The following is a 16,118-nucleotide window of genomic DNA, read 5'->3' as shown; positions in this document are numbered from 1 at the left end:
GACACATAGATCAATGGAACAGAATAGAGAGCCCAGAAATAGACCCTCAACTCTATGGTCAACTAACCTTTGACAAAGCAGGAAAGATTACCCAATAGAAAAAAGACAGCCTCTTCAATGGGAAATGGTGTTGGGAAAATTGGACAGCCACTTGCAGAAAAATGAAACTAGACCATTTCCTTATACCACACACAAAAATAGACTCAAAACGGTTCAAGGACCTCAATGTGAGAAAGGAATCCATCAAAATCCTTGAGGAGAACACAGGCAACAACCTTTTCAACCTCAGCTGCAGCAACATCTTCCTAGGAACATCGCCAAAGGCAAGGGAAGCAAGGGCAAAAATGAACTATTGGGAATTCATCAAGATCAAAAGGTTCTGTACAGCAAAGGAAATGGTTAACAAAACCAAAAGACTGTTGCTGCCCCTTGGAACAATTTGTTACTTAAACTGTAACCCCTGGAGGATTTTACCAGTTGCCAAGCACATTTAGATATGGCCTTAAGAAATACATATACTGACAACAGGTCTTTGGGGAGAAGGACAATGTACGACCATGAAGCTGGGCTGCTGGGGATGCCTGGCTCACTCAGGGTGGAACGCCGCCCCTTCACAGAAGCTGGGCAGCTGGGGATACCTGGCTCACTCAGGGCAGAAGGCCACCCCTTAACCGAAGCCGGGCAGCGGGGAACGCCTGGCCCACCCAGGGCAGAACGCCTCCTGCTTCAGGGAAGCCGAGCACCCGGGAACGCCCGATCAGCTCAGGGTGGAACGAAAACCGCCTGCTTCCCTTTTTCGTTGTCACTCCTTTCTCTTCTCAGAAGTGCTCGTTGTTAGTTAGATGAGTCCTTTTAATGTGCTTAGTTAAGTATAAACCTTACCCTCCTCCTTGCTTGCCTGCAAGACGTGACTAACGTCTTCAATCCTTCTGTTGGCTATTGTTTTCTATCTAATAAAAGTGAGACAGTGGAGTTGGCAGCAGTCCTTTTCGACTGTTGTCCCCTGCTCCCAGTCTTTTGCAGCTGACTTGTTTGTGCCTAATTCTTCTCTCGTCACCGACTGGAAGTGGCAAAAGACAACTGGCAAAATGGAAGAAGATATTTGCAAATGACATATCAGATAAAGGTCTATTACCCAAAATATATAAAGAACTTATCAAACTCAACACCCAAAGAATAATTAATCCAATCAAGAAATGGGCAGAGGACACAGAACAGACATTTCTACAAAGAAGACATCCAGATGGCCAACAAACACATGAAAAAGTGCTCCACATCACTCAGTATAAGGGAAATACAAATCAAAACCACAATGAGATACCACTGCACACCAGTCAGAACGGCTAAAATTAACAAGTCAGAAAATGACAGATGCTGGCGAGGATGCAGAGAAAGGGAAACCCTCCTACACTGTTGGTGGTTATGCAAGCTGGTGCAACCACTCTGGAGAACAGCACAGAGGTTCCTCATAAAGTTGAAAATAGAGCTACCCTATGACCCAGCAATTGCACTACTGGGTATTTGCCCTAAAGTTACAAATGTGGTGATCTGAAGGAGCAAGTGCACCTGAATGTTTATAGCAGCAATGTCCACAATAGCCAAACTATGGAAAGAACCTAGATGTCCATCAACAGATGAATGGATAAAGAAGAGGTGGTATATATATATATATATATATATATATATATATACACACACATACACACACAAACAATGGAATACTATGCAGCCATCACACATAAATGAAATCTTGCCATTTACACCAACTTGGATGGAACTAGAGGGTATTATGCCTAGCGAAATAGGTTGATCAGAGAAAGATAATTATCATATGATATCCCTGATATGAGGAAGCTGAGAGGCAATATAGGAGGTTTGGGGGGGTAGGAAAAGAATAAATGAAATAAGATGGGACTGGGGGGGAGACAAACCATAAGAGACTCAATCTCACAAAACAAACTGAAGGTTGCCGCGGGGAGGGGTGTCAGGAGAGGGTGGTAGGGTTATTGACATTGGGGAAGGTATGTGCTATGGTGAGTGCTGTGAAGCATGTAAATCTGGTGATTTACAGACCTGTACCCCTTATAACCCCATATAATCCATTATATGTTAATTAAAAAAAAGAAAGGGTGAAATCATATGATATTTTTCTTTCTCTTATTTTACTTAGCATTATATTCTCTAGCTCCATCCATGCTGTTTCATATGACAATATTTCATTCTTTTTTATGGCTGAATAATATTTCAATGTGTGCATGCATGCATGTGTGCATAAGCATGTATTGCATGTGTTTCATGTCTTCATTCATTCATCTATCAATGGACCCTTGGGTGGTTTCCATAATTTGGCTATTGAAAATAATGCTGCAATCAACAGAGGGGTATACAAACCTGTACCCCTGAAACAAATAATACATTACATTATATGTTAATTTTAAGAAAGGAAAAAAAAAACATGGGGTATATATATCTTTTTGAATTAGTGTTTTTGTATTCCTTGGGTAAATACCCAGTAGTGAAATTATTGGATCATACAGTAATCCTATTTTTAACTTTCTGAGGAATCTTCATACTGTGTAAATTCCTCTTGTAAATAACCAGTCATTGTAAAGATTAAACAACTTCCTCATTCTCACCTTGTAAGCCATCCTGTAATTACATCCCTCTGAGATTCTAACCACTTCTAGTTTGAAGTCTCCCAGTTTGCTGACAATGTATTTCTCGCTCAGTAAAATATTCCTATCAAGTAAAACTCTGAATTTTATTTTAATAGTTTCTGGTGTCAGAAGTGGGATCCAAAGATGATCCCAACTCAGTCCCAAGGCCAGTGAGTAACCAGGATCCAACAGCCATGAAGCCCATTGCACACTGCTTTCTTACCAAACATGGAATTCCAGGGTAAGTCTTTCTCAGATTCAAACTCAATTCCCTTTGCATTGACCTTTCTGGTTTTACTGAGTAATCTTTACTGAAGCTTTTCAGTAAGTCACGCTATTCTGTTCAAAAGAGGGTGAAATATGTGATCCCCTCTGTTTTGGAACAGTCACTGAAAAACAGTACCCCCGATTAATTAAGATTTCTAAGGAATCAAAGGCAAAGATGGGTTCCAACTGGTCCAAAACTCAGATCTTACACCTTTTTGAAAAAAATGAGTGAACTTTACAAAGAATAAGTGGAACTGTATTGACTATTATGGGAAAATCCTTAACTTACATAAAATAGCCCACCTTAGGAAAACCTTTTAAACAAGAGGATGAAAAATTTCTTAAAGACAATAAATGCATTCATTTGTTGGTATGCCAAAGTGTCTATAAGACAAATTGACTCCAGGGGCACCTGGGTGGCTCAGTGGAAGCCTCTGCCTTCGGCTCAGGTCATGATCCCAGGGTCCTGGGATCGAGCCCCACATCAGGCTCTCTGCTCGGCAGGGGGCCTGCTTCCCCCTCTCTGTCTGCCTGTTTCTCTGCCTACTGTCTGTCAAATAAATAAATAAAATCTTAAAAAAAAAAAAAAAAGACAAATTGACTCCAAAAATAGCTCTCTAGAGAATTCTTGCAGCACACAAATAAAAAACTTGTGGTAAAAAGCTTAAATCATCTGAGTAGATAAATTTCAATTATTCTATCTGCCAGAAACACAATCTGGGTCCAGCTGTTCTTTTGAGTTTTGTATTACTATACTTGACACACAGTTAAAATTTTGAAATGAAAGCTATAAAATCTATTTACAACTGCCTATGTATTGATGTATATGTGTCTATGAATGTGTATCATGTATATGTGATTTTGAAAAAGAGCTCTATTTAATTTGCTTGAAGAAAAATAAGTACTTATATAAGTTAAGCATTCTCAAAACTCTCAGAAATATAGAAACTAACCCAAATGATTTTCGAGTTCATAAGATCTGGGATAATCTTCAATGAATAAAAGCTTTGCAAATAGTTTAAATGTGTTGATTTAATTAAAACAGGCATGTCTTCAGAGTAGTCAACATTAAATATAATGCAAAAATACAATCTTTCCTACCTGGGTTTACTAGTCAAATAAGCTGATGCTAATCTCCATTACAAAATGTGTAAGCAAGAAAAACTTAAGATGTTAGGTATTAACAGTTAATCCAAGCATAATTATTAAAAACAAATTAAGTAGACAAATTAGATGATGGATATTCATCTAATGTAGATGAGTGAAATGAAATGAAACGTAGGTCATTTCCAAATAAGATAATGTATTGAAACATTAATTGCCAAACTTATGTTTAAGTTTATTTACTTTTGGCAACTTAATTTTTATAAAGAAACAAAAAAATACATGGATCTTTGTAGACATGTCTTTTGCCACATTTAAAAAATGTACTGTGAAAGTGCATGTCTTTAAAAAATATAATTTCTTGTAATGAAGTGTTCATAAATTTGCTAATCTACTACAAGGTGTTGATGTATGGCAGATGTTTACCATTGCCTGCTTCCTAGTTTTTGTTGGAAAATAAAGGTTACTAACACTTAAAATTCATAATCCCTAAGTAAATAGAAGCCTACTAAAACAAGAGCAAAAGAAAACTATGTATACAAAGTATGAGAGGAGAATGGGATGTGTATTTTATATGAAGAGAATGCAAAGAATATAGGATGGGTTCTTATTAAGGAAAAAAAGAGTAATTGTGTCCTAAATTAAAATGGTTATCCCAGCATGAGAAAGAAAAAAGGAATAAAACAAAAATCTAAATGGATGCAGAAAGTTACAGAAGGCTTGCGAAGAAATTTCATGCTACATGGTCAAAGTTAGCTAAAATTAAATGTATTTATTTATAAAGTTTTCCAAAACTGAGTTGAATAATACACTAACAAAAAACAACAGTTTACTTTTCTCTCTGTTAAAAGGACAGAGTTTCTTGGATTGTTAGTCTGTTTTTAGTAAGAGATTTTGAAAGGTTTTCTTTACCTTTAGTGTATTTTGTCTAGGAAACAAAGATTCTATGTCTCATGAAAATAATTTCCTGTGTTTCACTTAGTCTTTATCAGGTTTTTGATTGCTTAGGAAAATAATCTTTTCAACATTAAAAAGAGCTAAGGCTTTTTTTTTTTTTTTAAACAAATATGTACTTTCTATATTTGCTTCTGAAATCTTTTTGTTGCTTTGGTTGAATAGATAACTAAGTGTTTTTTCACAATGACCTTTGATCCTATTTAATCAAGTGGTGTTTTGTTTTGTTTTCAGAGGAAAAAAGAGAGGAGAAGGGAGAGAGGGAGAGAGAGAAGGAAGTCACCTATAACACTCCCGAAATAAGACATCCTCATGTTTATCCTAAGTAATCATGATTCAAAAGTGTAAGGCACTAAACAATATTAAAAAACTTATTTTCCACCAGGTCTAAGAAGCTTTCTGTGATGGATTCCAAATGAAGACATGAGAACTTAGTTAGTTTATTGGAAAAGACAACAACAAAAGACTGCTTTTAAATTACCAAAGAGAGGAGCGCCTGGGTGGCTCAGTGTGTTAAAGCCTCTGCCTTCCGCTCAGGTCATGATCTCAGGGTCCTGGGATAGAGCCCAGCATCAGGCTCTGCTCAGCAGGGAGACTGCTTCCCCATCTCTCTCTCTCTCTTTCTCTCTCTGCTTGCCTCTCTGCCTACTTGTGATCTCTGTCTGTCATAAATAAATAAAATCTTTTTAAAAAATTATAAATTTCCAAAGAGAAATCGTCTCTTCTGCAAAATCCCTACAATCACAGCAAAAATCTATAAACTCTCTAGCCAGAGTTATATTAGACAACTACACAGCCTTAGACACCCTAACTAGTTAACAAAGAGATGCATATGCTCTAACTGGTTTTAAAAAAAAATTCCATGTTAATAAATTAGGAACTATGACTCCCAATTTAAAAGATCCTAAAGATCAAATGTCGGTCTTTCATCAAATAGGTGATACTTCTTCCACCGATTTATTTAGTTGGTTAAATCCTGGCTCCTGGGAATCTCTGCTCCCAGGAATTCTTCACACTTATCTATTACTTCCCTCATAGTTATCGTATTAACCTTGCTAGTTGTAGGAGTGCTAACAAAACTGACTCCATCTTTGGCCACCATTTTGTTTATGCTTATGCAATGATCTCCCACCGGGCTACATGTTCCAGGCGTCTTGGATGTTAATGTATGCCCTGACCAAAATACTACCCTCAAGTGGCACACAGAAGGCACACTTTAGGTAAGGAGGAGAGATGACTGGTGCACAAAAGACACCACTTTAGATAACCCGGTTTGACTGCACCTCAAGCCCCTTGCTTATAAAAGCTGTAGCTTAAGGTTTGGACGGGGGTGGAGAACAGCTGCATAGCACCTGGACCCAATGGCTCCGTTGTCAGTAGGTCACAATGAATAAAAGTCTGTGTAAACAGTCTGAAGAGGCTTGTTTCATTTTTTGCCTTCCAAGTGCCTACTAGGTCTAGAGGATACTTCACTGCAACTCCCCCACCTTCTCACACTAGTGCGCTGTCTCCTTTCAAGAGTTTTAAATGCCTTTCAGCAGCCACTCACACACCAAATGATATCCATCACGATTACACAACTCAAAGAACTCAATAATCCCACTGCCCATGCCTAAAATGACTATGCAACTGTTTGTAATGGCAACTACATGACCATACAACCCAATTACTACATCAACAGTGGTAGCGGGGGTAATAGTATATTGGCTCACACTTTCAGCTCGCTGAGGTAACGACCAAAAGAGGGTAATTTTTTAGATAAAATAAAATGGAGACCACCCTTGAAAATCCCCCAAGCAGAGCAAACCAGTTAGATCACATAAATGAAACATAATCTGGTTTATGTCATGAACATAAGTGAAACTTAACAAGTTATTTCTTATAAATCCCTCTGATAATCATTAAAAAAAAAAACTTAAATCATCTCCCTAAAATAATGTAAGATAATCACTTTTAACCAATCCCTCGCTGTTCTTTAAATTGTGGTACCAATCGTTGTAATAACCAATCACTGTAAAGGTTAAACACACCTAGTCATTCCCCGTTTATAGGCCAGTTTGCAAAGACATGCCTGAGATTCTCGCTTCTCCCTCACTAAAATATTTATTACCAAGTAAAGCTCCTTGAAATTTGACACCAGGCATCCTTCTAAGGACTTTACATTTGTAAATTTTATTCCTCACTACAACTCTAGGAGATAGGTACTGCTGTTACACTAATTTGACAGGTCAAGACCTCAGGCACGGAGGTTACGTTCCTCCCCATCGTCACACAGCTGCTGAATGGGACTGGAAGCTGAACCCTGTAATCGCCATCAAGCGATGGAGGAGCCGTGCTCCCTCGAAGAATCAGTACCTATCCCGGTTACAGGAACGGTGGAACTTTGCTGAAGGCTTCTGAGAGCCACATCTAGTATTTTGTTTTGATCTACCGAGGCTTTCAGCTCCCGTCAGAAACAGGCCAGGAATTGCCGGGGCATCGAGTTGTCAAGGCTGACTGAGATTTCGGACACCAATCTGGGGGCGCCCCGGGCGGACAGAGGGGCAAACCTGCCTAGCAGCCCACTTGGCACAACTGTCGTCTACGAGGAGACAATAAATCAGGAACTCAGAAACAGAAACACCAGCAGGACCTCTTCAGAGGTCCAGAGATGGGAAGGGGGCGGGGAGAGAGAGGGAGCACAGGGCTCCGCTGGGGCGGGGCGAAGGGGAGGCGGGGACCGGGTGGACTCACAGATCCAGAAGCTGACTGACCCGCCGCGAGCTAGGCATCGCGGCCGCCCAGGAGAGCCTCTTCCGTGGTCCCAGGGCCGCCCAAACGTAGCCAGAGACCGTCCGTCAACTCCTGCCCCCCGCGCGACGCGTAGGGCCTCGTGACGTCACACGGCTTCTTCCGGTGACCGGGACGCTGCCACGCTCGGGACTACAGAGGGAAAGAAGAGAAGGGAGGTGATAAAATGTAGAGTAGCCCTAAACTCGGTGAGGCACGACGGGAGTTGTAGTTTTTCCACCTCGCGGACTCCGTTTACAGGCGTTTTCCCTGGAGTTCAAGCCCCGCGCGCAGCTTAACCCGGCACACCTCCAGTGGCGCTCTACATAGAAGCCCTGCTTTTCCAGTAGGGTTGTACTTGATGCTGGTCCATGCATTTGGCGTCTCCACATACTGGAGACTCCCTTGGAAGTGGACTCCGTTAATGTGAAACGGAGCGTTTTAGAGCAACCAGGAGTGACCGCTGTTTACCCAGCATTTTCTCTGAAGCACGTACCTCAGTACGTGCTCTCAATTAACTACGTTCATTTAATCCTGTAAAGTCGGGATTATTTAGCCTTATTTTATAGATGAGGATACTACATGCCCGCAAAAAAGCTCAGTAAGAATTTCATCATGGTGGAGGGGCATCTGTTCAAATCAGGATTCTAAAGAAGGGGCACCATTTCCCAGGTCGAACTATTTCATTTTGGTTATGCCGCAGAGTACCGGCTATTTTTTGAGTTTTTCCATTCTTCCTTGAGGATTAATTTGTTGTTTATGTGTCTCTCTTCCTTTTGTGAGCTGCTGAAAGTTGGACCCCAGTTTTGTTCATCTTCTCAGGATGCTGCTTACTCAAGGCAATACACATAAATCAAGCACTGAAGGAGAGTGGAGATAGAGCTGGTGCTGAGGATTCAGTGGTGAACACATGCACCCGACCAGTAGTAGGACAATTAGAATAACTGTTAAATGTTTAGATGAAGTTATATGCGAGCACCCAGCGAGGAGTAGGGGGAGCAGTTCACAGAAAGAACTGCGGGCTGTTAAGGACTGCAGACAGTTCAGGGAGGTGGCTGCAATGGGGGGAGTGGTGAGAGATGATTGTAGAGCAGGAGTTGGCAAACTTTTTCTATAAAGGGCCAGACAGTAAAGATTGTAGAGTTTTTTTAGGCCATACTGCCTTGGTCAGAGCTACTCAACTTGTAGCTCAAAAGAAACCATAGGCAGTACGAATGAGTGGAGCTGTGTTCTAATAAAGTTTTCTTAGGGACACTGAAGTTTGAATTTCGTGTAGTTTTCACTAGCATGAAATTTTATATATTGGTTTTTCAACCATTTAAAACTGAAAGCCTTACATAGCAAAGTACAAAAATGGGCAATGGGCTATGCTCTCTTCTGACCAGAAAGCCCAAATGGGGCCTGATGAGCTGTGTTATGTTGAACAATTCAGGCATAGTCTGGAGACTTCAGGTGGAGTCATAGGTAGTTTTTAAGCAGGGACAGGGCATGCATAGGTCAATGAGTTTTAGAAAGAACTCTGGCTGTGAAGTGTTAAAAGAACTCTAGAGGTCACAGGTAGAGACTAGATTGGAGTACTTTGATGATAGCCTGAGCTGATAGTAGTAGCACTGGAATGGACAGATTCAAGAGGTAATGGAAGTTGAACTGATAGGATTTAGAGATTGGTGGGGATGAGGGAAAGTGAAGAGTCGAGATGAATTTTTAGGCTTTGGATTCTGAGAATGGGTGGCATATGGTGGTGCGATTTATTAAGCTGAGAGGATCACAGGAGTTTTTTGAAGAGAGGAGGAGAATATTTAAATGTTGAACATGTGGCTTTTGCAGTATCTATGGACAATAGAGGCATGGAGCTATAAGTCTGAAAATTGTGCTAATTTGCTTTTAAAGAAGAGATTGAATAGCAGTGAAAATATGTGCATTTACTTATTAATACAGTAATTTTTTTTTTTTTTTGAAGAATCCTCTGCTATTCTGAGAGCCATGTAGACCTTGGAATACCAGGTGAAAGCTTGATAGAGTAGATGAGGGTAGGACTGTTGGGTCCATTGTCAAAGGAACAAGACTGAGACAAAGTGAAAGTTATGCAAAGCCTTATTCTATGCCAAGCATTAGAAGTTAGACTGACCAGCTCAGGGAACGAGGCTGAGACAAAGTGAAAGTTATGTAAAGCTTGATTCATGCCAATCGTTAGAAGTCAGACTGACCGGCCAGGACCACCCCCAAAGAGAGCAACCATCCCTTGGTCTCACAGGCTAGTTTTATAGGGCACACCACAGACATCTACATATGTGGCTTTGGCTCATTGGATGTCTCCTACCTGTGTGTTTTAGTAACGGTTACCCGGAACCGATACTAGTAACTGCTGAGGCGTTTCTTAAACAACAAAATGGCCTTGTTTTAGGTATGTGTTTTAGCAACGGTTACCCGGGACCAGTATCAATAACAGCTGAGGCATTTATTAAACAACAAAATGGCTACCTAGGCAACATGGAGTCACTATGGCTAAGTAGGCCCAGGCAGGCCCTAGGCGTTTAACAGGTTTTAACATTAAATTGGCCCTAACAGGACTTTATGGTCCTTCCTATCTGTTGAGTCTGCACAGCTGTCCATCTGGGTCTTCCCACTGATTACTTGCTTCTTCAAGACTAGGAAAATGCAGGCCATTGCTCATTATTATGAGATGTTCAGGGTGCCATAATTCTTCTCATTAGTCAAAGGAAAAGTCATCACAGCTGGGTTTTTTTTTTCTTTTAAGAAAATAATTACATAATGAGGTAAGATGACAAAGTCCTAGTTATTTCTAGCCAATTATCGTATTTTTAAAATTTTTGTGTATTTTTTAATATTTTGTTCATTTATTTGACAGAGTGAAAGCACAAGCAGGCAGAGTGAGAGGGAGAAACAGGCTCTCTCTCTGCTTAGCAGAGAGCCTGACATGGGGCTCAATCCCAGGGTTCTGGGATCATGACATAAGCTGAAGACAACCACTTAACTGACTGAGGGGCACCCAGGTGCCCCTTTAGCCAATTATTTTAAAGGTCAAAGATGCATACATAGTATCACAATTCTTAGAACTTTTTTTTTCAAAGGTTTATTTATTTATTTTAGAGAGTGAGTGGATCAGATGTACCTTAAGTGAGAACAAGTCCTTGGAGAGGTAGCTGAGAATAGCAATTGACGGCGATGGACACTGAGAAGGAACAGCCAAAGAGGTAGAGAAAAAAATAGTGGGGTGCTACAGAAGACAAACATAACCCAAATTGTCACATGCTGAAGAGAAATCAAGTGAGATAACACTTCAAGGTGGTTTAGCCAGAAGAAGGTCATCAAGGTTCTTTGAGGTGGTGATGGAGGATGTAGTCTGATTCTAATGGGAGGAATGAATGGTAAGTAAGGAAATGAACACACAAGTAGCCCAACTCTCATTTACCATATGTTCTTATTCACATGACTTGCTGCTTCTATTAAGACTTATGCTGAGAAAAGGAGATTGTAAAAGGGTATAGCTCTCCTTTATAGAAGGTAAAGTGGAATAACTCAGAACTGTTATTTATGGACCATCTAGGTATAAAACATATGATTACATGATCTCATGTAGTCATCAATCAAGTCTGAGCTATGCTATTTTATAGATGACAGTGAGTAAGTAAGACCTAAGTAAGTAGGTCTGTCAAACTCCAAAGACAATGCTGTTTCTACTTTATTTGAGTGCTCAGGAGAGAGGTTTATGGTACATCTAAGATCATCAGTATAACTCGCAAAGCCCCCTTTCAGAAAGTTACTAGGTTTTTCAAGATGGTAAAGCAGAACAGTAAGCCAAGGTAGGAACCTGTACAACTGCACCAGTGGTCCACCCATGAAGCTGGCCTTGGTATATGCAGGAATTCCCAAGGAAATCCTATTACTACTACTACTACTACTGACTATTCAATAGCTCTTTGTTAAAATAAGATACAGAGACAAATGTGAACACAGGGAAACTTTAAAAAAAAATAACTGAAGTACAGTTGACATAGTATATAAGTTTCTGGTGTACAACATGGTGTTTCAACAGTTATATTCATTATGAAATGCTCATTATGATGAAGTTAAGTTACCATCAGTCACCATACTGAGTCATTATAATATTATCGACTATATTCCCTATACAGTACTTTTCATCCCTGTGGCTTATTTCTTTTACAACTGCGGGTTTATACCTCTTTATCCCCTTTACCTGTGTTGCCTTTTCAGAAAACATTTTCACTAGCAGTTCAGAAGTAGTGGCTCATCCCATGGAAGAGGAGGAATTTATAGCTCTGATAATATGGCAGATATTTATAGCTCAGATATGGCAGCTGACCATTTAGATTGGATAAGAATAAGATGTTCCTGTCTTTTTGTAAGGAAAACAGGATGTTCTTATTTTTGTGGCTTATCTCATGAAGCAAAGCTTTCAGGATTTCCTGTTAGTCAATGCTTTTAGGAGGTTCCTGTTATTCATGGTTTATCTTGGAATGCAAGGTTATTAAAGTCTTGACTGGTGCATGGTAAGTGATTTGTGGACAGCGCTAGGCTAAGAGCAAGATGTCATGTTCCCATTCTCCCCTCTTTGCTTGCTGTGCCCACTTTATTGTAGTTTCCTTTAGCTCAGAACTTCCTCCATTTTCTGTCCTAGCTACCATATAAAGAAAACTTGTGATTTGTTTTTCTGGGCAGGTTATATAGGAATAATAAGCACCATTAGTTACCTTAAATCATGCTATTTATTCCTAGTGTGTTTGTGTACATGTAGAAAAATACATAATAAGTGTCTACAGATATGTGCACATATATACACACACACAGTTGACCCTTGAACAACATAGGTTTGAGCTGTGCAGGTCTACTTATATGGAATTTCTTTTTGTACAGTACTGCAAATGTATTTTCTCATGATTTTCTTAATATTTTCTTCTCTCTAGCTTACTTTATTGTAAGAAAATAGTGTGAAATATATATAACATACAAAATATGTGTTGACTTTATGTTTGGTAAGGCTTCCTTAATAGTAGACTATGAAAAATTAAGTTTTGGAGGAGTCAAAAGTTTTATGTGGATTTTCGACTGTGTAGGGGGGTCAGGCCCCTAGGTCAACTGTGTATGTGTGTATGTATGTATGTAATGAATATTGGGTCATTTGTTAAGAATGTATGTGTTTACCATCAGAAAAAATGAATACCCAACTTTTGTACCAACATGGACAGGACTGGAGGAAATTATGCTGAGTGAGATAAGTCAAGTAGAGAAAGTCAATTATTGTATGGTTTTACTTATTTGGAACATAAGGAACAGCATGGAGGACATTAGGAGAAGGAAGGGAAAAATGAAGGGGGGGGGAAATCAGGGAGGGAGATGAACCATGAGAGACTATGGACTCCGGGAAACAAACTGAAGGTTTAAAAGGGGTGAGGGGGGCACCTGGGTGGCTCAGTGATTAAACATCTGCCTTCGTCTCAGGTCATGGTCTCAGGGTCCTGGAATCAAGCCCCGCGTCTGCTCTTTGCTCAGCAGAGAGCCTGCTTCCCTCCCCACCTCCGCCTGCCTCTCTACCTCCTTGTGATTGCCCCATCAAATAAATAAATAAAATCTTAAAAAAAAAGGGGGGGAGGGGGTGCAGGATGTGTAAGCCCAGTAATGGGTATCAAGGAGGGCATGGATTTCATGGAGCGCTGGGTGTTACATGTAAATAATGAATCATGGAACACTACATCAAAAACTAATGTTGTACTGTATGGTGACTAACATAACATAATAAAAAAAGAAAGAATGCATGTACACACAATTAGATAGCAATAAATTGTTCAAATCATCTTTACACGTCATATCTCAAAATGTAAGAACAGGCTATAAGTTAGGTTCTTCACTTTTAAACTATACTGCTTAAATATAAGCATACTTAAGCATACTACTTAAATCAAAATATAGATTCAAATAGTAATTGCTCTTCTTCTTTTTAAGATTTATTTATTTATTTGAGAGAGAGAGAGCAAGAGTACACATGATTAAGCAGGGGGCTGGAAGCAGAGGGTGAGAGAGAGAGAGAGAATCCCAAGCAGACTCCCTGCTAAACATGGAGCCTAACACCAGGCTTGACCCCAGGACCCCAAGATCATGACCTGAGCCAAAATCAAGAGTCAGAAGCTTAACCAACTGAGCCACCCAGGTGCCCCAGGAATGGCTCATCTAATGTTAATTTTCAGCTCAGTATAACCTATACATTATTATTTACTACTAACCCCAAATCATTTCAGTTGGGTATTGTTAGTGTCTAGACTAGGTCCAAGATGGCACCACTTATGCTAATCCCACATCAGCAAACTGGAATTTTAAGTTCTATGCTTACCCTTCCCAGAAAAAGTGGGTCTTGGCCAACCAATCAGTGCTTGCCTGACCAGCACAAGTTATCTGACCTGGCTCTAAGACTCTCCTTTCCTCCATATAAGGGAAGTAGCCCTTTAACCAATCAGCAAATGCCAAGTATAACTTCCTTGTTCCATCTCACTTTGGTCTGTAAACATTTCTTGTCTTGAACAGCTTTGTAGAGCTCTTTTCTATCTGCTAGATGAGATGTTGCCCCATTTAGGAATTGCTGAATAAAACCTCCTAGATCAGTAAATTGTGGAAAATTTTCTGTAACACTTATTGAGGGGTTAGAATAATGCCTTGCACACAGTGAGTATTTTACAAGTTCTAACTCATTTCACCCTCAAAGAAAGCCTCATGTACATATTTGTATTGTTATCATACTCATTTTCCAGACAAGGAAACTGAGGCCCAAAGAGATTAAGAAACATGCCCAATTTCATGTGCTAGTCAGTGGTAGAGCTGGGATTTGAAGCCAAACAATTAGGCTGCAGAGCTGGGTTCTTAAATAATCCTATATTGTTGCCCCTTTACCACCTTTAAAATAAAAACTCTTGATAGTTCTTGACAGTTTTCAGAGATTTAAAACTAATGGATATCTTAGCTATAATTTATTTCAACAACTTAATTTTGCAGTTCAGGCCACTGTGTTTCAGAAAAGTTGACTGATTTCTCAATTTCTGAACAAAGGTGGGACTAGAATATTTTTGCCAATCCCATGTCCAGTACATTTTCTAAACCTGATCTTTAGGTTATAAATCTGAAGGGGGCTGAAAACAAACAGAATACAGAGAAGCCAAATGAGTGACTACTTTTTTATCCTACCATGTATGGGTTATTTCCAAGTGGGAATGTCCTTAATTCATGCCAATGTGAAAAATAACACATGTTCTTTTTATTTAATTTCTTTTTATATTTCATATCATGTCTTACTCCAAATTGGAAACAACAGTGCCCATGCTTATGAATTCTTGGGCATTGTTAAAATTTTCCATTGACTTAGCCCTTGATTTAATTTGAGGCATAAAATGTATGACTCAGGATCCTTGCAGGAAACAGATGGGCAAGTTCAAACAGGTCAGGCAAGGAAGTATTAATAAAGAAACTGTTCATAAAGGTATGACCGGAATTAAGGCAAAGCAGAGTTAAGGGTGGTTTAATACCCTTATACTAGCAATAGCAGGAAGCCCTTACCTCTCCTAGTCCTGAAAGTCAGGGAGGGACTTTCCTCCCTGGTTTACCTTTCCTGGTTTACCAAAACCAGGAGAGAGTGGCCATAGGTGAGGTCACCTAGAAGGACCTATGGCTTTTGGGTCAGTAAAAGGACATTGTCCACCTGTGACAACCCAGCTGGGAGGGATCCTGGAAGAATAAATATTCTAACCCTATTCTCCATACCCCTTTTGATCTCCTGGTGCTTCTGCTTATAGTTTTAACCCACCCAGAATTTAGTCAGTCTTTTAAAGCCCAAAGTTGGGAAAGATAGAGTGGAAAATAACCAGTTTATAAGTCATTGCTTTTTAGATAAGATAATTAAATATCATGAACATTTTGAAAAATTAATGAGTAATAAGTCAGTCTGAGCCAAAGTAATAATTATTATAGTTTTATAACTGAAAAGGATGGAAATTGTGGTCTTTATTGAGATTCTGAGAGCCTGGGCAATGACAGCATAAGCCCTGTCTTTTTCTAGTTAATTTCATTGGTTATTTTTATTTTTATAAAGTTCTGCAATTCCTAACTCACATTTATTGATCATTTTCAGTGGAATCAAATTCCTGGTATTTCCATTGGATAGACTTTAGAAAGCCATTAATAACAGTTATTCAACTAAGTGTTTAATGCCAATTACGTGCCAGGCAGGATAAATCAGTAAACAAATATGTCCTCTTGGAGTTTATATTTTAGTGTGAAAGCAAGAAAACAAGTACACAAACAAAAAAATATGTGGATATAAGAACTATAAAAAACAAGATAGGA

General features: G+C 39.5%; 1 protein-coding gene across 4 annotated transcripts in view; it reads right to left on the bottom strand.

Annotated features, from left to right (window-relative positions):
• Positions 1 to 16,118, bottom strand: part of AMN1 (antagonist of mitotic exit network 1 homolog) — a 104,779-nt gene that overhangs the window by 55,655 nt on the left and 33,006 nt on the right. For 3 of the 4 annotated variants that reach the window (XM_004771790.3, XM_004771792.3, XM_004771791.3), the window contains one exon: positions 7,716 to 7,904. In XM_004771790.3, the coding sequence (XP_004771847.1) occupies positions 7,716 to 7,753 (38 nt within the window). In that variant the 5' untranslated portion in view covers positions 7,754 to 7,904. The remainder of the gene's footprint in view (positions 1 to 7,715; positions 7,905 to 16,118) is intronic. The other variant, XM_045073101.1, reaches the window with a different exon arrangement.

The sequence above is a fragment of the Mustela putorius genome, unplaced genomic scaffold (genome assembly GCF_011764305.1).
Source record: "Mustela putorius furo isolate JIRA1106 unplaced genomic scaffold, ASM1176430v1.1 tig00537227_pilon_pilon_pilon, whole genome shotgun sequence".
Taxonomy (NCBI): Eukaryota; Metazoa; Chordata; class Mammalia; order Carnivora; family Mustelidae; genus Mustela; species Mustela putorius.
This window is presented reverse-complemented; position numbering and strand designations above follow the sequence as displayed.